At 38.1% G+C, this 22074-nt stretch overlaps 1 protein-coding gene across 13 annotated transcripts in view; it reads left to right on the forward strand.

The window, feature by feature from the left end:
* LOC117412304 (inositol 1,4,5-trisphosphate receptor type 1-like) overlaps positions 1–22074 on the forward strand; it is a 171396-nt gene that overhangs the window by 143540 nt on the left and 5782 nt on the right. For 12 of the 13 annotated variants that reach the window (XM_058988874.1, XM_058988877.1, XM_058988876.1 and 9 more), the window contains 6 exons: positions 1311–1475; positions 2326–2515; positions 2833–2922; positions 5280–5437; positions 6791–6956; positions 13553–13713. In XM_058988874.1, the coding sequence (XP_058844857.1) occupies positions 1311–1475; positions 2326–2515; positions 2833–2922; positions 5280–5437; positions 6791–6956; positions 13553–13713 (930 nt within the window). The remainder of the gene's footprint in view (positions 1–1310; positions 1476–2325; positions 2516–2832; positions 2923–5279; positions 5438–6790; positions 6957–13552; positions 13714–22074) is intronic. The other variant, XM_058988875.1, reaches the window with a different exon arrangement.

The raw sequence follows: 22074 nt of genomic DNA on the forward strand, positions 1-22074 counted from the left end.
AGTCTGCGCCTTCCTGTAGCAGTGGGAGGTTATGAAAGACTTTCAGGCTCTGCTGTAGTTCAGTAATGCGCAAATAAAATGTAAGCAAATTAAAATGAACAAATACAAGGCATATATTTAACATAGGCTATAAGGTAACTTCTCAACTAAATATTTAATGTGTGTGTGAGGCCGAACAGGTAAAACGTTTTCCTTGAACTATCTTAGGAGGAAAAGCTATGAATGATTGATTGATTATTTTTGTTTCTGTATCTATTGTGGATTAACATAATATGCAGTATATGTGTGTTTATTGTGTTTCTTGAAACCATCTAGATATGCATTATAATAACTCTAAATGCATTTGCTGAATGATTGGAAAGTAGGGGGTGGCACTATTTGTATTGTAAATAAAGCTCATTTTTATGTATTTAATGTTTGTACTGTCATGCAACCTGTTGACATTTTCATTGTAGTTTTACTATTTTACCATGTTGGTGAACTTATGTTGAGTATAATGACTATAGTTTCAATAATTAATGTTAAATAGTGAAAGAAAAATCCTTTTAGCTTACCACAGGTTACCTAAGGTAACAATTAATTGAATTTTATTGAAATACATTTTCTACTGTTTGGAAAAAAATACCTCCCAAAGGTATTTAAATAACCTCACTAAAAAAAGATGTTAGGATGCAAATGTAAAAGTGTTCTGGCAAGGCCTGGATAATAATAATCTTTTTAAATATAGCACTTTTAAAAGCTGTGGTAAAAAACGGTCATAAAATGCTTGGCTGTGGGGACACATCAATGACAAACGCATGGCTCTAAATAAAGCTTTTAAAAATGCACTTTGTATTGGTTACAAAGAGAGCAGTGTATGTGTAAACATTAATAATCAAAGTATGTAAAATAAATTAATAGTTTTATCATAGCGTGGAGAAACAAAAGTACTCTAAAATGTATTCAGCCAGATTTGTCAAGGTCTTGCACCAAAATGTAATCTACACAATTTTTTTGGAAATGTAAATTAAAACTGTTAATGTTGCCGATGTAAACAACTCTGCTGTTTACTTTGAGGATTCCTGTGTACCTACGTGGTTTGTGACCTGGTTTTGTAACATTAAAAGTTAGCTGAATATTCTGTCAAACAATCGGTTAGCAAGTTTTGGGTAGTAATGGCCATTAAAAATATAGTAATGCAGCAAGAAGTCAAGCGGTGGTACTGAAGAGCTTGATGGAGAAGGGACGGCTTGTGTTTAACATGGTGTGTAAGTGGCCTCCCCAATGCATTGCCATTCCTGACCCAGTGACTGTTTGTTTTACTTCCTCAGGTTTGTAATAAAGTAATCTTCCTGATGAGTTTTGTTGGGAATCGCGGCACGTTTACGCGTGGGTATCTGGCGATGATCCTGGATGTGGAGTTCCTCTACCATCTCCTGTACCTGATCATCTGCAGCCTGGGGGTCTTTGTGCACGTGTTCTTCTACAGTCTGCTGGTAGGCACCACACTGGCAGAGCATCGCATTGCCTTCTGTTTTCTCTCGAGTTCCTTCCTTTAACTATAAACTGTTGAACTTACTGTGTTTTGTTATGGACTTGGTATTCCATGCTATTTGGTAGACTTGGTTTCAGTTTTCAATGGCCATAAGACTACAAGAATAAATCCTATGCCCTAAATAAGCACTTTTCAGAAGAATTTAGATACACATTTATGTACAGTAATATACATATGCCAGATGTACGTAAAACATTCACCTGTGTGCATTTAGCTTTTTCATTATTTTTATAATCTTGTGGAGTTTTAGGTGTTGTACTGGCAGGCTCTAAAGACTAACATGCTAGCTTATGAAACCCCGCAGGAGTGCTGACAATAGCGTCCCAATGTAAGCAGGTTTTCTGAAGAGTCTCGGTCTTTTTATTGTAAGCTGTTGAAACCAATACCATAAAAGTCTCATCCCTTAATATCCTATGCTTCTAATTGACAAGGCTTGCTGAGGTTAAATGTAACATGGTCACTAAAAGGATTAGCTTGAGGTGGGTCTGTGTTAAAGGGGCTGCCTGCCTGCCTGGATTCTGTGAGTTTGAGGAAAAGCATGTCTGATTTTGTAATGCCCACATTAAAAGAGATTTTACTCTTTCATCACTGCAGATCTGTATACATATATTTCCACACAAAACTGCAGACCGCTCTGGTACTATAGGAAAGAACTCCTGACCTACAGAAAACAAATCTAATATGTGTGGCATATTCAGTGTTTTTAATTTGATGTTCTATGGGTAGTGTTTCTGTTAAGTTACTTGGTGCTGGAAGAGTTTTAATAAATATTGGTCCTCTTCTCTCCCCAGCTCTTTGATTTGGTTTACAGGGAGGAGACACTGCTCAATGTGATTAAAAGTGTCACTCGCAATGGCCGCTCCATCGTCCTGACCGCGGTGCTCGCCCTCATCCTCGTCTATCTCTTCTCCATAGTTGGCTACATCTTCTTCAAAGACGACTTTATCCTGGAGGTGGACAGGATACCCAACAAAACACTAGGTAAAGAGCAGCTTGCTGGGTGGGTACTGCTCAGCCAATTAGGACATGGGTGTTCTGTCAATTTCATCTTTGGTCAATATATAACCTATTTTTCACTCTTGTATCTACACTGTTGCAAATAAAAATATTTGAGGGCATATAAGATGGATGACAAATCGGTGCTTAACAGTATGGAATAATTTGTAATCAAATTCCTTAAAATGAATCAAGATATGATCATGTCTGACGCTAGATGCATTGAAAAAGCCTTATACAACATACTGGGAAATGGATTATATAATAATCTGAGGCATTTGGGAATATCTATCTCTCTTCAGAAGGTGGTGCAAGCTTGGCAAGAGAGTTTCTAACTTCAGGAGTCTGTCGGCTTGAAAATGGAGAAAACTGCTCAACTCAGACCATTGAAGGTATGAACCGTCCCAGGGTACATGACTTCTGGTAAATGTGACCCCATTTTCTGAGCATGGAAAGCTTCAATTCTCCAATCGGGAACCTGGATGTAAAATTGCCAATTTTTGGTATAACCTGTAAAACTATGTAGGCAAATGTTTCAGCCAGTGCCTCCTTCAGTGCACTGAACGTTGTGATTTTTGAGATTTCAAGTTGAAGTTTGGTAGACCAAGAGGAGCTTATGGAGACATTGTTCATCCTCTGACGCTAAATCTGGAGCACTGTCTTGCTTTTTCAGGGTGTAGCCAAGTGAGTTTTATAAATTTAAAGTCCACTGATGGAAGTTTTACCGTATTTGGGTTTTTAGTGCTTTAAGTTTCTATATACAAGGTTTGTGGGAACAGGTCTTCGTAATTGTATCCTGGAGTGTCTATCCTTGGTTTTTCAGACAGTACAGAATGTGGTAGTTTTGGGACTGTAATTAGGGCAGCAGAGGGCTTTTTAAAGTCAGCTTTCTTACAGAGGAGTGAAGTGTCACATGGATGCGTGGGGGTGAAGCGGTTGCATTAAGGACCAAGTCGTGCAGACAGGTTAATGCCTGAGGGCACTGGCTTTTCAACTCTGCAGGGACTGAAATAAAGGTCAGGTCGAGATGACTGAACATTTCCCAGTAAGACGTGTGAAACTGCAGAATTAGCCCAATCTTGTCGGCATCCGAGCAACTTCTGCTGGTAAACTGCCAGAGAAGAAGCATCTGGAACAGCATGTGCTGCCTATGACAGAATTCAGCTCTCTATAGTCTCTTACCTTACTCTTCTAGGGTTTCTTTGTCAGCGGTAGCTGCATCTTCCATAAATAAGTCCTTACAAGAAAATTAATAATACACTTTGAAAGGATGATTTTAAACACAGCCAGCAAAATGCCTGAGTGGAGAATTTGAATTTTTTTACAATGAATAGTTCAGCTGTTGGTCAGTGTTTTGACTAATATTTTAGTCAGAGAAACGCTATGTTTAATTACGAAGGCCTGTTCAGAATTGAGCCTTGCTCAAGTACTAAAGAGGAGTTGTACACAGGAAGATATTTCTGACCCACCTGGAGTCAGACTCAATATATCAGACTTGGAGCTATTCTGCTTTAGCTCTACCCAGCTTGAAATACCATAATAACTACTGTCAACCTCTTTTATAATGTGACAATAATTGAGTTCAACAAAAGCCTGGCAAGATTTAGTATTTTAGTTTTTGCTGGATTCAACATTAGTCAGTATTGTATTGATAAGGGTTTAAAATGCCCCTTCAATCCATACAGCCTACTAATACTCTATCTTTTATAACACATTGTAATTGAAAGCATAAGAAAGCTGTTAACAAACACATTGCAGTGTTCCATGTGCCGTATAGTGCCACTGTACTTTATACCTGGAACATTTCAGTACTGTACATGGAAATCTTCAAATTAAGATTAAGGGGTTGGAGGACTGTGAATGATTGTGATATTAAGCAGAGTAAGTGATAATGACCAGAGTATCTTGTTCCTATTGATTCGCATTATATTTTGGTAGGGACATTTCAATGTGATGATAGTAAGCAGTGATATTGACTGGGTTAACACTGTCACAAAGGCTGGCTTTCTGACTTACAACAAAAAAAAATGGAACACTCTTTCACCTTTCAAAAAAATGTGGGAGGTTTCATTATGATCTGTTAGTCTGTTGAGCATTGGAAGAAGTTATGCCACATAACTTTCAGCCTCCTGCTGTGTGCCCATAACCTGGTTTATAAATGAGACTGAGGCAAGTGTGGCAGGTTGAACTTAAACTGGGAAATATATGGGCCTAACTGTGCTGTGCTTTTTACCATTGTGTACAGAAGTATTCCACATGTACTGCATTCTAGGTCTAAATGTGGAGCCCTATTTTTAAGCAGACAAATTTGAAGAGAAATGATCATTGTAATATAAAACTAACAGTACTCGACAATAATTTAACTCCTATTTCAACTTCAGTGTCTGCTATGTGTAGACAGAACACTGAGTTCTCGTCATAATATTTTGTACACAGCTGTATTCTATGATATTTTAATTTTATTTTTACATTTGTTTAACACGATTCAGTTCCATTGTCTGTGACCTAGTCCTACATTGTTAACCTCTGCTAGTATCAATGATGCAGACCACACACTTTGAGATGCTGCCTTTACAGTTGGTAGCTGTTTTCTATGATTCTCAGTCAAGTTCCATAACAAGTGTTGTCCTCTGAGAATAAGCTGTTTGAATACTGACCATATCAATAATAAAGTTCATTTTTTACAAGCTATTTAGTTAGAGATGCCGTTCCCCTTGCATTATTCAATCCTGTGTTCTTGTGTTCTAAGAGGGTTGTGTGTGTTCAGCGCTCCGCACAGGTCTGGTGGAAGAGGATGCGAAGGAGCGTACGTGCGAGTCCCTGCTGATGTGTATCGTTACTGTTCTGAGCCATGGGCTGAGGAGCGGGGGTGGAGTCGGGGACGTGCTCAGGAAGCCATCCAAAGAGGTGCGTGTCTGTCCAGCTTGAGGCAGGAATGTGCCAGTTTAGGATTAGTGTTCCGGATTTATAGAATGTAATGGTACATGTATGGGAGTTTTAGTTCTTACATTTGCAAGGATTTTAAGATTATTTTTTTTTGTAATAGACAAATAAGTCTCGAAGACCAACAAAATGTAGTTTACAGCATGTTGGCCTTATTGAGGACGTATTTTAACTGTGCTTTGATAGTTTTATTTCATTTTTATTTTAATTGCCAATGTATTTAACTAAATTTATATAAAATTAAAATGGGAGCGTTAGTTCACCTTGTCTAGATTGTAGCTGACCCAAAAAAAGTTTCTGAAATTAATAATAGAAGCAGCCGGAAATGGAAATTGAACTGGCAGAGTTTTTATAACCGCCACATGCCTGTGTCTGAACACACTGAGAACATGGTGCTGCCTAGTGCCTAGTTTGTTTTTATGCAATGGATTGAGCTTATTGAACAGCGGGGAATTCAGAAAAGGAAAGCTTTACTGTGCCAGGTACTTTTGCTAATCGCTAATCATTACATTAAAAATAGAAATGTCAGTGGCACACATTTGCAATGGAATATGAAACCAAACTATTCTGAGAAGGTGGTTTCATTTTGGCCCAGCTTGACATTCTATAATGCATGTTCAGTTTCAGGGTGTAGAGCTGGTCGAGGTGGTCTCTGTGCAGACTAGTGTGTAGGGTGGTGGAGAGGAGAACATCAATCACAAAACAGACTTGTTTCTAGTTCTTATTGCAATTACTCACGTACAGTAGTGTTTGTTTTGGTAAGTCTGTGTTGGGTGCTTTCACTTTAAGGTTCTGTTCTTTACTTGCCTGCCATAGTAATATGTAATGTCAATTTCAAAATTTAGCACAGTTGTATTTAATGGTTATGGGTGGTGTTGCCGAAAAACAGGAACTGGGTCCAAATTGGTAGATCACTAGACGGTGCCAGCTCAGTGAATAAGCTGTGACCTGTACGCCTTTTCATGAGCACTCATAACCATGGGTGTCCTCACAGTCATCACCGTGTCTTCATCGGTCCATGTGAACCACAGTAACTTGAAATACGTTTTCACAAAACAACTTGGTGGAAAGTCATACAGAATGTTTAGCATTCTGAGATGTGATGAATATTAAATTATATTTAACACTAGAACCGCCGCATTTTCGAACTACCTAGAACCGCCACATGGGTCACTGTGACCCATACATTTTTTGCCAATATTTTGTCTCCAAATTATTTTATCCACCCTGTACTAAAATAAATAACTACCTAAATAAGTGCATGTAGTTTTGTGTGGCTGTGTTGCTGAAAGCTGCCGATGCCTTTTGCTTTTGCAGGAGCCTCTGTTTGCTGCCCGGGTGATCTATGACCTGCTGTTCTTCTTTATGGTGATCATCATCGTCCTCAATCTGATCTTTGGGGTCATCATTGACACCTTTGCAGACTTGAGGAGTGAGAAACAGAAGAAGGAGGAAGTGCTGAAGACCACGTGCTTCATTTGCGGTAAGTCTGGGATTATGGCTTCTGACTGCCTGCCTGCCTGCACACAGTAGAGCCTAGCAGGAATCCAAGGCTACACATAGCACTTTCCTTGTTGTTTGAGTTTAAACATTCATTGAGTAAACCTACTGCATGCAATGTGTAGGACTGATGCAACATAGATACGGGTTCCAAACAGGCTCCTTCATACGTTCTTCATTTTAAAGGTATCGCCATTAGAGTTCATGCTCACATACTCACCTTATCCTGCCATGTTCCTTCTCACTTTCTTGTGATACTTTCTTGCGATAGCTCAGAGAAAGGGGTCGGTACAATTGCAGTGGAATGGTTTATAGCATAGAGATTCTAGAAAAGTAAAAGCATATTTTAAAGATACAGTACATTTTAAGTAGGAGGTGTGCCTACTTAATATATCGTTGAAAAACTTTGTTCCACCCTACAGTGTCGGTACATTTTACTGGATCTCATTTTGGAGTATGTCTTGCATTCTTTCAAACACGGTAGAGTTATGAACACCTTTGGGAATGGAGGTTGTTCATAAGTCAAATGTCTAACTCTGAAAATTCATTTTTAAAGATTAAATACATCATAATTGTTTGACAGCAATGTGTGCAATGCATTTTATTTCATATCATGTTCCTGCATGTTGCCATTGGTTACCATTGTGATTTCTGAAGTCATCCCGGCTGACAAGGTCAGTCTGAACAATCCATTTTTTTCTTTCACACCTTGTATAAAGAGGTACTGAATGGTTCTGTGTGTGATGACCCAAGATGCCAAACATGCCACCCGTGTTATTGGGCCTTCCTCACTCCACAGTTCAGCATATCTTTCATGTCTGTTAGTCAAACACAGCCTGACGCCATGGTTTAACACAATCACTTCAGTTTTTCTTTGAGTCTTTGTTGAGAGATCATGTGAGTGGGTATTTAATTTTGTGTTCAAGGAGTTCATAAAATAACTTACATTTAATTGCTTGGATTCTTGTGACCTGATTTAAAAACAAATCATGTCATGACCACCAAACTGCTAATCACATGGACGTCTGTGCCTTGAAGTATTTAATTCACCAACATTTGTTGTTGGTCTTGATTTGTTCCAGTCGTGGTATCGTGTAGACTGCATAAAATAGTGTCTTGCCACATTTTAAGGGCCCCTGGAATTGTAGGAGAAGCAGAGGTCTATTAAACAGGTGGATCTAAATACCGCCACTCCTAACTATTCAGCTGTGGCTTTACCCTTGGTTTCAATTTATTCACTTATTAACATTACTACTTACTATTAAAATACAGTGGAATGAGTTCCACAGAATCTGGTAGAATTTTAGTAGGTCTGTATTAAGGTCCTCCACTGTGTTTTGGGTCATTTAAAATCGCCCTCCATGGTGTGTGGAGTCTTTACTTCGCTTACTAGGTGCTACTGGTGTCCTTCATTGTGGAAAATAAAACTGTCAGTGATAAGAAATCTGAGCAGCAAATTCATGAAGTTGTTTACATAACTCACTCATAAGGAAGGACATTATGCTTTGGAAACCATTTAAAGATATTAAGGCAAACACTTTTTTTGTGAAGTAATAATCAAATGATAAAATAGTTCGGGAGAAATTATGAAACTTATATTGTAGGTAATTTTGGTATTGCAGCAGTACGGTACAAATAATTCCTTTTTGTGTGTGTAGATTACAGGTGTGATTTTAATGTCTTTCCTTGGTGTTACTTTTCACTGTTGAAAATGTGTGATGCTTTAATTACATATTTGAGACAGTGCTACAAGTAGACTATGCATATTTACCAGTACAGTAAACCCTTTAGTTAAAGGATCCATTCTAAATAAATATGTACAAGTATGTCAAATAGATTCTTAGCCATATTTTCAAAGCGTTTACTCCAGTCTTTAACTCTTAATTTAAGGGAAATCGCCTGTTAATTTTACAAAATCAGAACTAAACACCAGTGTAATATAATCCAAGTTCTCTTCAGCACTCTCCACTGTGTTTTTATTTCTCATTTTGTAACATTTAACATGAATTTTTCAACTTAATGAATCTAGGAAATGCTTTTAAAAAGATGGCCCTTATTATTGTATTTAATCCATGAAAAACATACTCCACGGTTAATCTTTAGCAGTTAAAATGAGTCCTTTTTTCCCTTACACTTTTAAAACTGTTAAGGCCTTATCAAGTACTATATTCTGCAATTTTGAATACTGTTAATTCTGGAAACCTGTTTTTTTAATCTTTTGGTTTTGCTAAATTGCGTTGCCTTTTATATTTTATGCAGTTCTGTGCATGGATAACATTTAGATTAAATTTTGCTGTTTGGTCGTTTTTAAAAGAGAAATTTTACATACTGCTACAATACTGTGAGAGAATCGATGTTGTAAATCTCCCTCCCGATCGAAAAGGGCGCCGGGTAAGGTTGGTAGTACACTTCCACATAGACTGGTCGACTCGGCGGTTGACGGAAACAGGAAGTCGTCCATCTTGGGGAAAGTGTAACTGCAAGTACTCTAAACAACTCCCTTGCAATCAGATTTCAGGGTCAGGCAGCGATTGGATAAACCATGACAACGGGCTGATTGCAGGGAGGAGTTTGGTACAAAGGAGATGCAGTTGAGCTGAAACATAACATACTTCCGGAGGCAGTGTGTGTTTGTTTTTTGTGTGTCGCAGAGGAGGACGGAGCCAGCCCAACCAACTGAGCGCTACCCTCCCCTCACGACACAAGCACGCACCACCACCACCCCGCTGGAAGCAAGAGCACGTTTTCATGCACAGGACTGCGGTGTGGATTGTTGTTGATCACCAATCATTTTTGGTGTCTCTTGTTTTTCACTCCCTTATTGTTGCCCATCTGTTTACTTCATGGAATTAAAAAATGCTAAGACCCGAGTTGTGTAAAATATTCTGTTACCTAAGGCTTGTTTCCTAGTTTCCCTGAGATACTTTGTCTAAGAAATGCATAATAAGAATGAGTACGAAGAGCAGTGAAAACAAGCAGTAGAATCTTCGCAGATTAGAAAATGTGCATTTAGCAGATTTTTAAATAATTAGTATTTATTTCACATTAGAAAGAAGTTGTTTCAGTTAAAGGCAGCTTTTCAAGGCAATGCTTGGTATTGCATCAAAAGGAGCTGCAACATATTTTAAAAACACTTGTAATAAAAGAAAACAAAGGGGAAAATGCAGACTATATACATCTTATTGTATATAATGTGGTTAAAACTGGTTGTGTTGCTTAGCAATACATATTGTAGTGATGATTCTGTAGAAATGTTTTTTTTTCCAAGAACTGTGTAACCGAATTTGGGGAGTTGTTTGTGGACCACCTGGAGTTTACTCACGGCTTCGGGTTGGGGCTATTGAGGTCTTGAAAGATATATAGTGTTTCTTATAGATCAGTAAATCTAATCATGATGGACTTTTCAGTACATTGTTTTTAATAAAACAATATAATGTGTACCTGGAAAGCAGCCATTTTAAGTTTCTGAAAGATGAACTCCTTTTATAATTTATTTGTCTTGCTTTCGTAAAAATACAATGTCCAGCACACATCCTGGAAGTTGAAAGGTTTTGTTGTTTAAACTCTGTAGTGAACCAGGACTGTGCCTCTTTCCTGGAACAATTAGTCATAGCAGTGTTGGAGTCATGGTGATGCTGCACTTATTAAAACCCTTTTTACAGGTCAGGTATTTGAATCATGTCGGAATGATTCTTGGTGTGAAATGTGACCTTTTCATTTCATTTTTAATATTCCCTTATTTCATGGGTTCTGGGTTGTTGCTCCAGTATTGCTTTGAGTTGTTTAGCTTGTCTGGAGAATCCTATGTTCCTGGACTGAGGGGCCTTCCTCATCCCATTCAAAGCATGTGATAATGTGACCATTCAACTTTGCCAGCCCCACCCACTGTACATTTATAGAGGCAGACTATAAAGGTCACATGATTTTGAATGGAATGAGGAACGTTGCTCAGTTTAGGCACGTAGGATCTCTACATTTCCCTTATTAGCTTGAGCTAGAGAGAAAATACCATGATGTGATGTTGGAGCAACAGAACCTACAACAGCAATGTGGAGTAGTGGTTAGGGCTCTGGACTCTTGACCGGAGGGTTGTGGGTTCAATCCCCAGTGGGGGACACTGCTGTTGTACCCTTGAGCAAGATACTTTACCTAGATTGCTCCAGTAAAAACCCAACTGTAAAAATGGGTAATTGTATGTAAAATAATGTGATATCTGTATAATGTGAAATAATGTATAATGTGATATCTTGTAACAATTGTAAGTCGCCCTGGATAAGGGCGTCTGCTAAGAAATAAATAATAATAATAACCATATAGAGGGATTTCAAATACCAGAAGAGTAAGGGACTGAAAAAAAAATACATTTACTTGCTCTTTTAAACAGAATTTGTTAAGACCTGGTCTTTTTACTAAGTATTTCTGATGTTAGCTCAGAGTAGCTGTCTGAATCATTTTTGGATGTTCCTGTTTTTCACTCCCTTATTGTTGCCCATCTGTTTACTTCATGGAATAAAAAATGCTAAGACTTTACTTTCTCAATGACAGACCCAATTTGTGTAAAATATTCAGTTACCTAAGGGCTGTTTCCTAGTCTCCCTGAGGTACCTTGGCTAAGAAATGCATGATAAGAATGAGTACCAAGATGTGAGATTTGCTGAGAGTGCCATTACTGAGGTGTGAAAAGAATGTGGGAAGAGACATGAGCATCGCACCAGAACGCAGACTGAACATATTGAAATAACTTCAGCTTGGAGGAGAAGGACATTTTTAGATATAGCTTTTACCCTGCAAAATTTCTTTGCATATTTTTTCACTGCTTCTAAATAACCCTTAATTCTTATTAGATTAGATTTGTGCCTTGGCAGGGTTCGACATTAGCCATGGCCCGGGGCCGCTAGAGAGTGTGGTTTAGCCAGTTTTGTAGCACCACAGGCCCATTTGTTTGGTATAATGTGTGTGTGTGCGTGTGTGTGTGTGTGTGTGTGTGTGTGTGTGTGTGTATATATATATATATTATATATATATATATATATATATATATATATATATATATATATATATATATATATATAAATATAAATTAGTGTAGTATAGTGCACATGGAATCCAAGAAAAATGGACCAGTGTGCCAAAAGGCTGAAAACTAAATTTTACAAACGCACTGGTTTGCTCATTTAAAACATAACTACACTCCCCACCCTCCGATAACAGCATAATTGAACTAATCTTAACTTTCCCGTCGTATTTGTTGTACAATGAGAATCTGAGACTGTGTACAGAAGTGCTGTTGCCCTCGACATGGTGCATTATTTACAATTCAGGTTTTCTACAAATAAGCAACCAATTGCACCAACAAGCCAAAAGAAAGTGCTAAAAAAAAAAAAACAGAAGATGAAAATTGAGTGGAAGAAAGACTTCACCTGGCTTGATTGACAGTGGGGAAAAGTCATGTTCTGCCTTGTTGCAGTCAGTTTCCCAGACAAAACCAGCAGCTTTTGAGGTGGAAATTCGACGTTTTTGATAATATCATATCCAATCTTATAGTAATAGTTTGCAACATAGCAGGTGTTTGACTGCAGCAAAAGAATCCACCACATGCACCGATGGATACTCAGATAAGTGATTTGAATTGTCAAACTTTGATTTGGAATGCTATGTGGTCACATCAGAAATGCCATTCACAGTCTTTCCCAGACTTGCTGGTATCCGCAATAAGATTGGTGCAGACTTGGGAGAAGGCAACACAAGCGACAATGCTTTGAGAAGGGTTATAATAATTATAATTTATTATGATGATGATTTATTGTTTGAATAGTGGTTTATTAGGATTATTATAATTCAGTTAAACTTTTAGCATTGCTGTGACCATATGGTAACCACTCGGTTGCGGTTTAGCTTATGAAAGAGTATCATTTGTACACATGCATTTTCAAATCTTGAATATAGTATTGAAGTAATGCAAGAGCATATATTGAAGCCACTTCGCTTAGCCATGTTTTTCTTTCTTTTGAGAGACGTGCGCTCTCTTCAGTTATCGTACATGTAGTTAAAAGCATAATGAAAATAAGAAACGTATATATGTATCTGGGCCAGTAAAAACACGAGCTCAATGGCCCAAGGGACCAGTAGTTAAATCTGAACGTAGAGCCCTGCTTGACAAAACAAACATCTAAAAGGTTTGAAATCCGGTTGAGTTTACCAATTCCTATTGGTAACAACTTGTTCTGATTTACTTAATGTAGCCACACTTCTAACCTCAAATGGAATGCATATAGAAGACAATAAAGGCACAGTTTACCCATTTCTAATCACAAACCCTGATGGTAAAGCACTCCTAATCAGAGCAAAAGACTCTATTTAGATTCAATAAGGGACCAAATACACTAATCGCATTACAATCTGAGCTAAGGCCATTTTAGAACCTGGTAAGTTTATCAGTAAAACAAAATATGAACTCTGTATTCAACAGGACTTCAAAAAATGTCTGTGTGCTGCAGCATTTAAAAACTGACTGTTCTCATAAAATGGTTTTGTTTAATGTTTCGGTTCTAATTGTTGGTTTTTGCCCTTTCTAAAAAGGTTTGGAACGGGACAAGTTTGATAACAAGACGGTGACGTTTGAAGAACATATCAAGGTGGAACACAACATGTGGCACTACCTGTGCTTCATTGTGCTGGTGAAAGTGAAGGACTCCACTGAATACACGGGTCCTGAAAGCTATGTGGCAGAAATGATCAAGGTAAGAGCAGTGCAGCCTGGACAGGGCTGTAGTAATTCCATCATGCATCGAGGAATTGGAATAGCTTGCTTTTCATGATCTATCGTATCATAATAGAGCTGTGCCTCATGATACAATACCAAAAGCACAATACGGCTTATTGCATTTCACCAAGTGGTTCTTGAATGAAGAACAGGTGTGTTTATAGTTGGTGTGAATACATACCATCTCTAGTCAATTTGATTTGTCTCAACAAAATGGTGAATCATTACCATTTGATATTATTATGCATCATACAAGGGGCCCTTCAGGACAGTCACATGGATTGGGATGCATAACATATCGTATTCTGAGATTAGTGTATTGTTAAGCTGCAGTAATTGGGGGATGTTGAGGTCCCTTCACTATGCTGGGGCCACTAAAATGAAATTCCATGAAGGTTGAGATTATGCCCTTCGTAAGAAGTCATACACTTTTGTCTTCAGCTCTTGTATAGCATTAAATTGTGCCAAGTCAACTTTTAACATCAGTTCTGTGGGGAAAAGATGGCATAACTTTTGAAGATGTTCTCCATGAATAACACAGATGTGTGTTTGAGCAGATGTGTGTGTTGGAACATGACAAGCTGACAAAAAAATCATCTGTTCTCCTTGAAGGACATCTCCGTTCAAAGCCGTGCCTTGTTCCCTATAGAAGCGTTGTTAAAGCCAGGCTGCCTTACAGCCAATTTTCAAGCACTTTTACTGAAAAGAGCTGTAAACAAGTGTCAGATGTTGTTTCTATGAAGGGAATATTGACAGAACTGTTTTTCAGAGATTTTATTTTTCAAGCCAGACATGCGCTTTGTGTGCATAGCTGAGAGAGACTGGGTTTTTGGAAGCTTGATTTGAATGTTTTCTCTCATGTCTGATAGTGGTAAGCTCGTGACATTTCCATAAATGTGGGAAATTGTTTTTTCATTTCATCTAGCCAGTGTCCTGTTCACCACATGGGTGGGAGTGTTCCGTCTATAGACTGTTTGTTTTCTGTCTTAAATATTTTGGGAACTGTGAAAAATGAGCGTGTGTTTGGAATGTGTACTGTAGAAATGATGGGCTTTGGCGAGCCGAGAGCTGATTTCGTAAGCAAAAACGAAAAGTTGTTTTCAGCTTCTTGCAATTTACCCTGACAAATATGCATTTTAGTTTCCTTACAGCATTTTACACTGTAAAGTCATACTTTTATCAGAGCTGTGCATTTGGTTACTATGGCAACGGGGTCAAACAAATACAGACTTCATGATTTGGTGTTCGAGTTACACTTACACTAGTCTGTACATTGACCTAGCGAGTCAGTGGCATATATGATGATACAATTTACTAATAATTTGAAGGTGTCTGTTGTTTTAAAACTTCATAATTATTGATATGTAGTTTGGAAATATAAAGGAATACGAAAACTCATGTAAGGTTTGCCTCCTGTGTGTACGATTTAAGCCCTGGTCACACCTATAACGTTAACCATAAATCATTTATGGAGCGGTCACACCAAAACGAAAAAGGGCTCCGATTTATATTGTACAGCAGATGCCAATCAACTTTCAGTACACGCCCACTTTTATTTCTAGCAAGATGAGGAATAGTAAGAACATTAAGAAATACTCCTGTTGTGTTAGATCAACAGACGGCATAGGAGACAGAAGACGAGTGTGGGTACACATTGTACTACAGAGTAGGGAGGAGTTAGGGAAATTCCACACATTTGTGTGTCTTGCCTCAAGGAAGTATGCACGGTCGCCTTGGATACAACCACTTCCCATTAAAGTAAAACATAAAATAAGAACATGGTATGTGTCATTGATTTACACCTTACTGAATATGATGATAGACGATAATCCATACATTATGTATATATTTATACTGATGTATTATTACTATTATTTATTTAAAGCAAAAAAAACTACAATATGCAGACTGACATGTTTTTATGGAACATATAGGATCATACGTTGTGCTTGTGCTATAATTATACATTAATGGCTGTTTTATCAAATAATTTATAACACAGTAAAAAAGATTCCTTGATGTATACTAGACCCAGTTTTCCGACGTGATGTTCTGTAGTAAATCATTGCAATACCTGTATTTACTTTCTATCGTGTTTTAAATAATATATAAAATAACACAAGGTAGGTGGTGATGTCACATTTAATACAGCCCTGATTTGGCCAGGAACATTTGCCATTATCGTTGTAGCAGGAAAAAATTGCTCTGAAAGCGATCGAAACGATAGCTATCGTTATCGTTCACAATGATTTGTTATCGTTGTGGTGTGACCACCTCCATTCATTTGAACTGGAACGATTTTTAAAAATAGTTATCGTTCCAGGTGTGACCAGGCCTTTATTGATTTAAAGGCAGCAAAATATGGAAATTGCACATTCCTTTTCAATAATAGGTCAATGTAATTTTAAAAGGTTTACAAAACTTGAAAATGTCGCTGAATTTGTCACTCAAGGTTGTTATTAAAAAAAAAAAAAAAAAAAAAAAAAAAAAGTCTGATTTTGTTTTTTTTGCAGCCAACACATTTTATAGAACAATGAGATATATTTAAACATTGTTGCAATAGCGTCTCAAGTTTCAATGTTTGACTGCCATTTGACATTTTATGTAGCGCAGATACTTCCAAAGTTAGCTCAAAAATTCTATTTAACAGAATAGAAATTAATAGAATATCTTTGGTTAGCTGTACCTGAGAATGCAGTGAAAACGAGCAGCCATATTTAGCTGGAAACAAAGTATTCTCAGCACAGTAAGCTTTAAGTTTTGGTTTGAAGGCAGCAGAAGCATAACTTTTTTTTTTTGTTGTTGTTTTGTATTTGCTTGACAAACGCCCATATGCACGGTGACTTGGAGTTTTTTTTTAGTTTCTGTTTGCACTTTGTTTTGTAAAATGAAACGGTTTGTGCAATTATTGTGCACAGTGTGTTTGTTTCTGTAGGTTGTATATCCATCTCTGCTTTTGTATTTGTAGTGTATAGGCTACGTCAAACTACTGTTAAAATATAAACTGCTAAAAATGTTTTCCTTGCTTCAGTTGGCACCATACATTTTCTGTCTTGGCTACTTTGCTCTGCTCACACCCCTGTGACCAGCATAGTGTGTGTCGCTCCCTCTCTCTGCAAGATTTGACACCCATAATGTATTTCAGGTATGTGTGCTTACTGTAGTCCTACGATTGTCAAATCCAATAGTTCCCAATCTGTGTTCCATGAATAATTGATAAGTGGTCCCCTTAAGTCACCCAGATTGTGTGGTTATAAGAAATATACTATCTTGCAGTACAATTTTATTCAGTGAGAACAGTCGTTACAATACCTAAAATACTGCTTATTTGTATGTGATGAAGCCAAATGTTTGAGATTTCATACTAGAAGTTGCCCAAACACGACAGTGGTTCCCATATTTGAAAAGGTTACAAATGTATAGCCTAGTTAAAAATTAATCTTTGATGCCATGTAGCTGGAGATGCAATCCTAAACTGTGATTTCCATAGTTCCTTACTGACAACTTGGGATTTGCATGCCGAGTCCCAACAGTTTTATACTTTTATACTATCAGTGTGTCTGTATCAGGATCTATGGGACATGTGGTGGTGTTTCCTGTCCAAGTTACACTCCAGTGATACTCTGGTTTTTAAACTCTCCTTCAGACTAGGGATTGGTTCCCATGACCTTCCCTCCCAGACAAACCAAAAGCACTATGCATCACATGCCTTGGAAATTGTCCCCCTGCCTCTGGAGTAACAGTCAGTTCTTGACACCCATGTTGGGGAGCACTTGATCTCAAACCATCAGTGTCTCATGTGCTGGGTCTTTATTCCTCCACCAGAGTGTATATATAAGGAGCTAATCTATAACCACGTCACACTCCTGCTAGAAGTCCTTAGTAAGTGGTTTGTGTTGACTTGTCTTGACGCTTCATGCTACTGATGCTAACATGACAACATGACTGTGTTCTTGTATAGCAATAAATCTCGACAGACGTGCAGCCCTAGTCATTCCCTGCCTTCTAAAAGGTAATGACATTAGATTGAATCATTCTCACCTTAGTGAAAATGCTGCCGCTTAGTGTAGGGTGAGATTCCAAGGGTTGTGGGATCATGGCTGGGGACTGTTCTCCTTTGCACTCCTGCGAGATTTGGGGAGATTGTTATCTTATTTTACAGCAGTGTTTTGTTTTAATATAGTGTGACATGTGATAATTTATGGATAAGTTGTGTTTTTTCCCTATTAATGGGTTGACACCTGACTAAGATGTAATACACCACAAGGGGTGCTGCGTCTTATTTGGTTGAACTATTGAGGACTACAATATTTTGGAAAGCACTTGCCCAAATCTGGCTGAATTTTGAACACGCACTTTTTTCCACGTTCTGTGAATAATGATTGATAACCTACTGCATGGCAGCACTGGCTCCAGTTGTTGCTATTGGAAGCCGTATCTTGGAAACCCCTTCTGCAGGTTTTAGGAAAGTCCTGGTGTCCCAATTGTTTGATAGTACTGACACTTGTGTTTTATATCCTTAGTGGGCTGAGTTTTTTTCTTTTTTTTGTTTATTTTTTTAATACTTTATTTAACTTTTGAGTAGTGATGTTTCCGACTTAGCTATGCTTTTTGATTTTATGTTTTTTCTTTGGCACCTTTTTTTATTTCAATTGTATTTAAATCTTTTGGGTCACTTGCGTAATTACTTTGGGGTCGGTGCTTGCTGTGTCCTCGTTTGTGTAACCAGGGTTTACAGTCTTGTGAGGAGTCACCTGAGAGGATTAGCCGGCTGTCACAGTGGAGCACATCAGTGCTGCAGCCTTCCACTGACCCACTTCACTGGGCATGGAGCAGGAGCACTTTTTATACAGCTTCCACTGACCTGCTTTCAGTTCAAATGTTTACATAAGGCAAGAGGTATTTTATTTGCTTCTTGCATTCAACTTACTAAATCCTGTGTTTACTTCTCGCATAATATTCAATGTAAAATTCATGATCTGTGATTTGGTCAGCAGCCAGCTTGAATAAAATATTCCACATGAATCCATGAACTGTACGTAAGCTATGGTATGTCGACTGCCAAGTACTTTTTATATTCTAGAACAGTGGAGGTTTATTTCACCCATAAGTTTGACATAAATCTGAAGAAACTAAAAGTAAGTGATTTCACAGTACATCTTTACAACCGTGCTTTAAGGCCACTGTTTTGCTCCTATTAACGGCACTATAAATCCTCCAATTTATTAAGGCTAGCCCTGTATTCGGTATTAAAGCCACTATCGGCAGTCCCAAGCATATCAAACCACTATGTAATGACCTCTAATACTGTAACATGCTGTGAATGTCTAAATTCCAATGAAAATGTGTAACATGTTTTCATTTAGATAGATATTTAATGATTTATTAGAAACTGTAACTTCAGAACAGTATGCATTGAAAAAAACAAAAGAAACATCTTGCTTGATTTTTGACAAATGTTTTGCCAATGTACCTTCAGTATTAAGGCCCCCCCATTGAAGCCACATTGTGTTGGTCTTTTGACTGGTCTTAATGACATATCGCTGTGTGGGTGTGGGCTACAGCTTGTTTTGCCTCCAGAGACCACTAACACATTTTAAAAGTGTGAACTATGCACACATTGAAAGCTTGGTCATGTGATTAGATGAGTAGAAATGGGGTTCTCTCATCTGGTAAACAAAGAGGTCTATACAAATCGCAAGGGCAATTGCCACAGAGTACATTGTCTTTGCGAGTTAAATAGATCTTGCTAAAACTTTTTTTTTTTTTTAATATTGACGTCAATTGGGAAAAGTACATTTAAGCCTTCCATTCTGCTCTTTGGAACACAGTTTTAAACCTCCAAGTAATTCAGATAACTTTTCATATCCAAATAGTACTTTTTCTGTCGTCTGTATTTAGACTGCTTCTGTTTTCGAGCTCAAAACCACAACATCCTTTCTTTTGAATTTAGGATCTTTTAAAAAATCTATTTCCTACTTCGCTTGAAATGATGCAAAGCTGCATAAGGAAGTACAATATAGGTTGTCATGCAGTGGAGGTCTGTCGGTACAGAGGGGTGAAGATGTTATATTTTCTTTAGGACTTAGGGAAGACTGATGGGAGGCACTGTTAAGGAGTGTTATAAGCTTAGTGTTACTGGCTCACTTTGGCCATGCAGGGTTAACAGGAGGGCTTCCTTTCATTGTATAGGCAAAACAGAGTTTGTTTGAATTTCCAAACGGCCCTTGAGTAAGTTCTTGTTTTGTCCTCATGCCCGCAATGTAACCTTGGCATACTTTCTGTTCTCATGTATCGAGCGTGCAAGACGGCACAAAAAGTATGATCAAATCTCAATATTGGATCAGCAGAACTCGGAATGGGAAAAATGTTGGCATTCTGATATAATCTAAAGCACTTTGCTGCTCTGATTTTAAAATGTAGATTTCTGAGGGTGTTTCAGAAATGACATCCAAATTGCTCTGCATGTAACAAAACACTGTTAGACTGATTTTTATGAAGTGTTTTTCATACAGTTTATAACTTGCTGTCATCAATGTTTTTTGGAAACAGACCACAAACATTAAACATTCATTCTAATAATCGCAGCTGCAGAAGTATCCCACCCAGTCATTCTGTGCTGTTAGCTAATGGTCAATTATTTAAATGTCATCACAAGTGCAGTAGCATCTCAAATATTACCAATTATCTATTTAGGGCTACCAAGATATACCAAGTCATGACTGACATGTTTAGGTGAAATGACCTTAGAAGTGAAACAGTAACAGAATACTTGAAAATAATGCATGCAAACTGAGAGTTCTCCTTCAAGTACAGGGACAATAGCCACTACTGTCAGGGTTTAGCCTTGCACGGCACACCTCACTGAACTGTATACCAAAGCTGCTTGAATGAGCCTCCTGGGCCACCATCGGCACTCTGCCTGTGCGCGCCCTCAAGACAACTTGCGCCACCCCAAAATGGCCTAGGAGACTGTGGTTCTCAGTCCTGATCCAACTTGTGAGTGGATCTCCTCAGTCAGGCTCTGGGGACTCTCACGGGTCAGTTTTCGCAACAAGAGCCAGGGACAAGCCCTTTAGAAGATAATGCTATTTACTGTTTCAGCAGTCCCTGATGTATCAAACCGTTGTTAAATAACCTCTCTACAAACAGCATGCTGTAAACTACCAAACCCTATAAAAATTGTGATAACTATTGGGAACAAAAAACAAAACAAAATGTTTCAAACTGTACCTTCAGTATTGAGGCCACCAGCCTTTTAAGGGTAGGCTAATCTCTATTAAAGTTCTCAAGTGAAGAACAGAATTTTTGCTAGCAGTTATTGCTGGGAATAGTTGATACATTCTACCTAGTGCAAGTGGTCTCAAATGATTAATTTGATTTTGTGAAAAAAAACATTGTTCATTTATTAATGCAAACTAGAAAAATTGCATGTGGTTAAAAAGAAAAAAAAACTATTGCGATAGTTGAAACTGTAAATGAGAGTACAAATGGCAGTGTATATTGCATGAAGACTTGCACTGGTTGTGTTCTCAGAGTGAGTAATGTCATGTGTAACAGATCTGTGATTTTCCCTGTTGCTTATTTTTTTTATTTATTTTTTTGTTGCTCTGTTGGACAGTTGAAAGGCTGGTCAGCACGCCCCCGCGTCCTGAGATGTTTGCGTTGTGGGGACTTTTCCACTCCTCTCTCTTACCTAGAAGAGAGCTAACCAGAAAAGCTGCGAGTGTGGCGAGGCTGCTTCCTATTGCGGTTTCCAGAGCTCTTGAGATGAAAGGGCCTCTGTGGCTGTGTTGACGGGAACAGAAAGCTTGTATGCAAGGCCCCCATTCCTCTTGCCCGGGCTTGTAGGAGGGCCAGTTCAGACAGTACACAATACCATTGGTATGCAACGGGCCAGCATTGAATGAGGAAGAGACTGGAATGGGACTGCACAGCAGGAGAATGTTAATAGTCTTGAGCAGCTTTTATACTGTACACTACCTTTGGCTTGTGTGCTTGCTGTGTTCTGTAGAGCATTGAAGTAATTAAGTGGGGTCTTATTTCAGTCCCTGTACATTCTCATTATCTATAGGACCACTTATCCAGTTCAAGTGAAACTTGGCAAGGACATTCTTTAAGTTTATTGAGAGTATCCGAATCTTGGGATACATGGAATACCTGTCCATCTGTCACACTTGCATGTTTACCAGTATCTAGCAAACCACATTTCTAATAGTGACTTTAACACAAACTATTGGGATTTTCATAGCATTTGCATGTTGTGTGTGTGTGTTTTTTTTTTTTTTTTTTTTTTTTTTTTTTTTTTTTAATACAGTCAGTTTTAGGTCACAGTGAT

The sequence above is a fragment of the Acipenser ruthenus genome, chromosome 16, assembly GCF_902713425.1.
Source record: "Acipenser ruthenus chromosome 16, fAciRut3.2 maternal haplotype, whole genome shotgun sequence".
Classification (NCBI taxonomy): Eukaryota; Metazoa; Chordata; class Actinopteri; order Acipenseriformes; family Acipenseridae; genus Acipenser; species Acipenser ruthenus.